Raw genomic sequence first — 6858 nt, 5'->3', positions numbered from 1 at the left:
GTCAGCTTAAATAAACTGCCAAACAAGGTAGGTATTAGAAACTAGCACTTAATTGTTGCAATCTCAGCTGATGCGTCTCAGGTTGCCATTGTCAACTGGCTTCGTTCTATTTATCAACCATGTCTTTCTACAGCTATCCCCTCTCTGTGATCTGTTTTCCCATTTAGCTTGCCACACAATTTAGAATTACAATGGCTGATTCAATTTGCAACCTCCACATATTAACCCAAATTGAATTAACTTGTTTATCTCACTTTCTGAGTTTTGAGTCGCCTCCCCAACCCTGTCAGCTGTCCCTGGCCTGATACATCATGATGTGTGTGGGAATGTAAGAGTGGGTTGTTTAGTGTTCAGACAACAGATATTACAACATAGACCATGGGCTGTTGTCTGCAGCCCAATTCTATGTACAGTAGAGGAGGCCTCTATACAATGTTGTATTCCATACTGTTTGTACTATAATTTCAAACCTTTATCACACTGTTTTGATGTCAAACATGTTTCCTCAATTGAATTGACATATTTCTTTGACTTAATATCGTAATAGTGTTGTATTTCCCATCCCTTCAACAATGATTTCCCAATGCATGTATACATTTATGGGAGGTAATTGAAGGAAGACAGCCAGCTTGCTATGCGGGAGACGCATAAAGAAGCAAACCAACCATGAGTCTTGCGACCATAAAAATGTGGGCCTGTGGTTTGGATTGTGCAGGTAAGGTGAGTGAGTGTCATCGACAACTTCTGGCTCCAGACTAGTGGGGTTTTCCAACTGTCCATTCCAACACCATCTGCTGGTTCACTCTATCAGCAGTGTGAGATCATGGACCACCAGGATTCAGACATTTTTGGAGCTAATTAATGACATTTATTCTTTCTTCTATATGCTGTGTATCACTGGCCATAATTGGTTTGTTTTGAAGTGTAATTTTCTATACCAATACAGGTGATCCAAAAATACTTTGATGTACAATATAATTCATTGATTTAGAGCTGTAGAAAGCCAGTTACATAATAGCCTATTTTCACCGCATACTATAGGCCTACTATAATTATACCCCGTACCTTATGTTGTTGCTGCTACAATGGAAAGCCAGCCATGTGAAAGGTAAGACAGGTTAGCATTTGAGACAGAACTGTGCCATGGTGGAAGGCCTGCCTAGATGCTCAGGTCTATGCTGCCTCAGCAGCCTGTCTGACTGGCTCTGGAATGTGGAGGTGGAACGATGATTTCTATGGAAGCTTATTCAGCTGTAACAATCCGATGAGGAATTCCTTATTCCTTCTCAGGTGGTGATGGGAGTTTACCGTCACTTTGCAAGTAAAAAGGATGTTTTAACCTACTTTCCCTCTTTGAAGGAGCACTTCTCTACACAAAAATGGCTGGAGCAGAAAATAGCTGCATTTTCTGAACTTATGAATAATTTTGCAGTTGGTATTAAGGCTTGAATAACTCTTGATGTGATGAAATCATGTGTATAAACAAGATCCACTGCACTTCAGTAACTGTGAGAGATGACATGCTGTTCATTGCACAATGGCCTTTATTTCAAAATGTATGTACAGTATGAAATCAATTAGACTACAGACTTAGTAAATGCTGTTTTAGAATTGTACAAGTACAATAGCAGTAGATATTTTTCACTCAATGGAAACAATAAGATATATTCATTGTGCTTTAGATTCACTCATTACAACCTACAGAGTGAAGCTCGGAAGCATAGCCAAATCCTCAAAGATATCAAGCTAATAAGCATGGAATGATTCCATATCTGTGAAAATAATACAATTGCCCTATATACATATTGAGTTATGAAAAAAAACTCATGTTAAGATGATAGGTTTATCAGCATAGGATATTACTGTAAAGAAGTGCTAGAAATGAATTTCAGTTAATATAAAATATGCAAGAATAAAAAATAAAGCAGGAGAAGGAGCAGTATTAGAGAGGGTATTACAGTAGCATGTTTCTCAGCACACTTCCATAATAGCAGGTTTAACGAACGTGTAAATTGTGTGTTTGGGGTTGATGAAAAGTATAATATTTCAATGACAGAAAGCTCAGGGCAAGCTATTACATATCCCCTTCAGCTCTTCTTTCTCTTTGGCTTGTACAGCTAAACTCAGCAAAAAAAGAAACGTCCCTTTTTCGGACCCTGTCTTTCAAAGATAATTCCTAAAAATCCAAATAACTTCACAGATCTTCATTGTAAAGGGTTTAAACAATGTTTCCCATGCTTGTTCAATGAACCATAAACAATTAATGAACATGCACCTGTGGAACAGTCATGAAGACGCTAACAGCTTACAAACGGTAGGCAATTAAGGTCACAGTTATGAAAACTTAGGACACTAAAGTGGTCTTTCTACTGACTCTGAAAAAACACCAAAAGAAAAATTCCCAGGGTCCCTGCTCATCTGCGTGAACATGCCTTAGGCATGCTGCAAGGAGGCATGAGGACTGCAGATGTGGCCAAGGCAATAAATTGCTATGTCGGTACTGTGAAACGCCGAAGACAGAGCTACAGGGAGACAGGACGGACAGTTGATCGTCCTCGCAGTGGCAGACCACGTGTAACAACACCTGCACAGGATCGATACATCCGAACATCACACCTGCGGGACAGGTATAGGATGGCAACAACAACTGCCCGAGTTACACCAGGAACGCAGAATCCCTCCATCAGTGCTCAGACTGTCCACAATAGGCTGAGAGAGGCTGGACTGAGGGCTTGTAGGCCTGTTGTAAGGCAGGTCCTCACCAGACATCACCGGCAACAACGTCGCCTATGGGCACAAACCCACCATTACTGGACCAGACAGGACTGGCAGAAAGTGCTCTTCACTGACAAGTTGTGGTTTTGTCTCACCAGGGGTGATAGTCGGATTTGCGTTTATTTGTCGAAGGAATGAGCATTACACCGAGGACTGTACTCTGGAGCGGGATCGAATTGTAGGTGGAGGGTCCGTCATGGTCTGGGGAGGTGTGTCACAGCATCATCGGACTGAGCATGTTGTCATTGCAGGCAATCTCAACGCTGTGCGTTACAGGGAAGACATCCTCCTCCCTCATGTGGTACCCTTCCTGCAGGCTCATCCTGACATGCTCATCCTGACATGCTGGTGGCATGACAATGCCACCAGTCATACTGCTCGTTCTGTGCGTGATTTCCTGCAAGACAGGAATGTCAGTGTTCTGCCATGGCCAGTGAAGAGCCAGGATCTCAATCCCATTGAGCACGTCTGGGACTTGTTGGATCGGAGGGTGAGGCCTAGGGCCATTCCCCCCAGAAATGTCCAGGAACTTGCAGGTGCTATGGTGGCAAATCTGGTGCAGTCCATGAGGAGGAGATGCACTGCAGTACTTAATGCAGCTGGTGGCCACACCAGATACTGACTGTTACTTTTGATTTTGACCCCCCCTTTGTTCAATGACACATTATTCCCTTTCTGTTAGTCACATGTCTGTGGAACTTGTTTAGTTTATGTCTCAGTTGTTGAATCTTGTTATGTTCTTACAAATATTTACACATGTTAAGTTTGCTGAAAATAAATGCGGTTGACAGTGAGAGGACGTTTCTTTTTTTGCTGAGTTTATAATAACTTTCGCTGATGGCTGTACAGTAAAAGCTAATTTTACAGTTGTCAGTTACCGGGCCGTGGCTGGCTAGATGTTGCACAATGACATGTCATTCTGTGGTGGGACCTAGGCTAGGGTTGCACAATAATGGGTAACTGTTCTGTCGTTGGACCATAGCTAAGTATTAAGTGTTGTATAACAGGTTATTCTGTAGCAGGAATGTATGCAAATGTCTGCACTCACTACTGTAAATTGCTCTAGATTAGAGTGTCTGCAAAATATGTCAAATGTAAAAATGTAACGTGGCTGATGCAGGATGCTGGTGTGGAAGAAAGATTGATGTGGCTTTAGTCTAGGTCTGGTAGCACAGAGTAAAGGTTTGAGTGGCTCTAGTCTAGGCCCGACAGCACAGAGTAAAGGTTTGAGTGGCTCTAGTCTAGGTCCGACAGCACAGAGTAAAGGTTTGAGTGGCTCTAGTCTAGGCCTGACAACACAGAGTAAGGGTTGGTTTGGCTCTAGTCTAGGCCTGGCAGCGTAGGTTCTGGTCTTTCAGGCTGCTGAGGGATTTGTTGCGGTACTCTGTCGGGGCAACACACCTCAGGGACTCCAGAAGGGAAAGGTTGGCCTTTGTCTGGGACACCCAGCGCACCAGGCCATTGATGTTGCAGTCACACGTCCAGGGGTTGTCATGGAGATACACCTCCTTCAGGCCTGGCAGGAGGTAGAGGACAATCAGATTATGCTTGTTATGACACTTTTTTATAATAGAAATGTATATTACTTTTTATGAACATATGGCCAAACATGAAGTACACATATGACACATATAGTCCACAAATGCGTTTGAAAAAACACCTTGAAAAGTTTGCTGTACATTATTAATCTCTTACCAGACAGCTGGGTGAAAATGTTCCCATCCATGTTTTTGAGCCGGTTTCCACTGAGGGCCAGCTGGGAGAGCTTGGGTGTATGTCTAAACAGGTCCTGGGGCAGCCTCTCCAGCTCGTTGTTCCTCAGGTAGAGCTCCTGAAGGTTGGACAGGCCCTCCAGAGTGGCTGAGGTCAAAGTGGACAGCAGGTTGTTATCCAGCACCAGCATCTCCAGGGAGGCCAGAGGCTTGAAAGCACCAGCCGAGATGCTCTTCAGACTGTTGTTGTCCAGGTTGAGGAACAGCAGCTCTGTCAGGCCCACAAAGCCCTTTGGGGAGATCCTCTCGATGCGGTTGAGGGCCAGGTCCAGGACCTTTAGGGCGATCAGAGGCTTGAAGGCGTTGGAAGGAAGGGCAATCAGAGAGTTGAGGGGCAGGTCCAGGTCTGAAAGGTTCCTCATGCCTGTGAACATGTCTGGTTTGACACTGGAGATCTGGTTCTGGCCCAGCATGAGGAAGCGGAGGTTGATGAGATCCTGGAAGCCTTTCACAGGGAGTTTGTTGATCTGGTTCCCATACAGATTGATCAGCATCAGTCTCTGGGCTCCAGAGAAGGCCTGGGGGTGTATTGATTTGATGGCATTGCGTTCCAAGTTGATGCTTTCAATCTTGGGGATGGGTTTCAGGACGTTTGCTGGGAGGTCGACTATTCCGTTCTCACCTGGGACATGGACCACAGAAACAGCATGAGAAATCAATACCAATGGAAGATGGTAATACCAGCCTCTTTCTTGTGGTTATGTCAATAAAATAACCTATCGATTTGGAGCCAAATAGCTGGCACATACTAAAGTGGGACGGTGGTTTTCCCACAATTGCAAACAATAAGTGGACTCACCCATCTTTAGGATCCAGGAATCAGGGGGCAGTTTGGAGGGAAATGTCCTCATCCCCTTCTTGTGGCAGTTGACCTCTGACCTTTCAGGGCTGGTTTTCTTGGTGCATTTACAGACATCAGGACAGTTCTCTACAGCTTCTGCCACCCAGAACACCAGCACTGCTAAACAGGCTACCAGCCGCATGCCTACTACACCCACAGGGAATAGAAAAAGTCTTCAGCACTTGCAGACTGATTAAGTTTGACAGTTTAGTTTGTGTTGGAAGAACGATTAGAAATTCAATTTAAGATAATCCTATTTAAATTATATGAGAGTATTAAGAATTAACATCTTGCAGACATGCTCCAAAAAAATATAGACAAGTGCAGGGTGAACGGCTGCAGAGCTACAGTTTATGCTATTAGACTGATCAATATTTTCTCATCAGCATTTACCTGAACAGTTGGTGAGACTTGTCGTCGTATAAACCTCTTCTTTAAGCTGTCTGCTTTGTTTTGCCTCAAAGCGAGGGAGTCAGATTTTCTTAAACTGCCTGTTCTGCTGTCGTGTAACTTCTTGTTAGTCAGAGTGAATTAGCCCAGCCGTCTGCCCAGCAGCTACAGCAGCCAGCCTGCAAAACTACCAGCACAGCACCACTGCAATGTCACAGTCCCTGGAGAAAAATGCCATCCTCAGATTATGGATCAAAGCCACCTCACAGAAACGGAGAAACCTCTGCCAAGTTAACTCCTCCGTGCCCCAGAGGAGTGCATGGGGGTGTGTGAGAAATAAGACAACTCAGTCAGTATGTGCCAGTATGTGTGTGTGTGTGTGTGTGTGTGTGTGTGTGTGTGTGTGTGTGTGTGTGTGTGTGTGTGTGTGTGTGTGTGTGTGTGTGTGTGTGTGTGTTTGTTTGTGCCAGGAGAAGTGATATTCAAACTACACACAGATTGATGTCATGGAGTCTCAAAGACAGAGAGAGAGAGGATGTTGGGTACCTCAGAAGGCATGTCTCCCAGCCAACATCATGGAGATTATACTGAGGTTCTGCGACTCGCGAGGAGCCCAGCCGCACACAGACAGCCCGAAAGGAAGTCACGCTCGCAACTGTAATTCCTTATGAGGGGAGAGGAACAATCACACATGTCACTCTCTGTTACACAGGGCCAAGTGCTGAGAGAGGGAGGGGGAGAGTAGAGAGAGCGAGCGAGAGCAAGCAAGAGCAAGAGAGAGATACGGAAAGGCCAAGCTCCCCAGTAGTGATAAGGGATTACAGAAACACATGTTAAGAATAGCTGCAGATTGACGCGTCTGCTGAGTGAGACAATTTTATTGTATGCTAAAGATTAAAAGCTATTTTCAAGCCTAGGCAACAGCAAGACAATATGCAAGCCATCTGGAGCAGCGTAATTATGGTGTTCTGACTGAAGGCTCAGATGAGCAGTCACACCAGTCAGCTCCTCTTCACTGGAGGGGAGAGAGAAGCCCAGCTAACACACACTGAGTTTTGAGGAACACACAAGAACTTCTAC

The 6858-nt window shown here is 44.6% G+C and overlaps 1 protein-coding gene across 2 annotated transcripts; it reads right to left on the bottom strand.

The window, feature by feature from the left end:
• Nucleotides 1-3572: 3572 nt before the first annotated feature.
• LOC106571453 (leucine-rich repeat-containing protein 4) lies at nucleotides 3573-6434 on the bottom strand. Of its 2 annotated transcripts, none has more exons than XM_014144582.2 (5): nucleotides 6325-6434; nucleotides 5782-5999; nucleotides 5347-5535; nucleotides 4471-5169; nucleotides 3573-4291 (listed from the first exon to the last, which is right to left on the bottom strand). In XM_014144582.2, the coding sequence occupies exons 3-5, from the start codon at nucleotides 5528-5530 to the stop codon at nucleotides 4101-4103; spliced, it is 1074 nt and encodes a 357-aa protein (XP_014000057.2). In that variant the 5' UTR covers nucleotides 5531-5535; nucleotides 5782-5999; nucleotides 6325-6434; the 3' UTR covers nucleotides 3573-4100. The 2 variants fall into 2 exon arrangements, with proteins under 2 accessions (XP_014000057.2, XP_014000058.2); XM_014144583.2 differs by having other exon boundaries at nucleotides 5347-5532; nucleotides 6325-6429.
• Between the last annotated feature and the right edge of the window lie 424 nt (nucleotides 6435-6858).

This window comes from Salmo salar, chromosome ssa15 (genome assembly GCF_905237065.1).
Source record: "Salmo salar chromosome ssa15, Ssal_v3.1, whole genome shotgun sequence".
NCBI lineage: Eukaryota > Metazoa > Chordata > Actinopteri > Salmoniformes > Salmonidae > Salmo > Salmo salar.
This window is presented reverse-complemented; position numbering and strand designations above follow the sequence as displayed.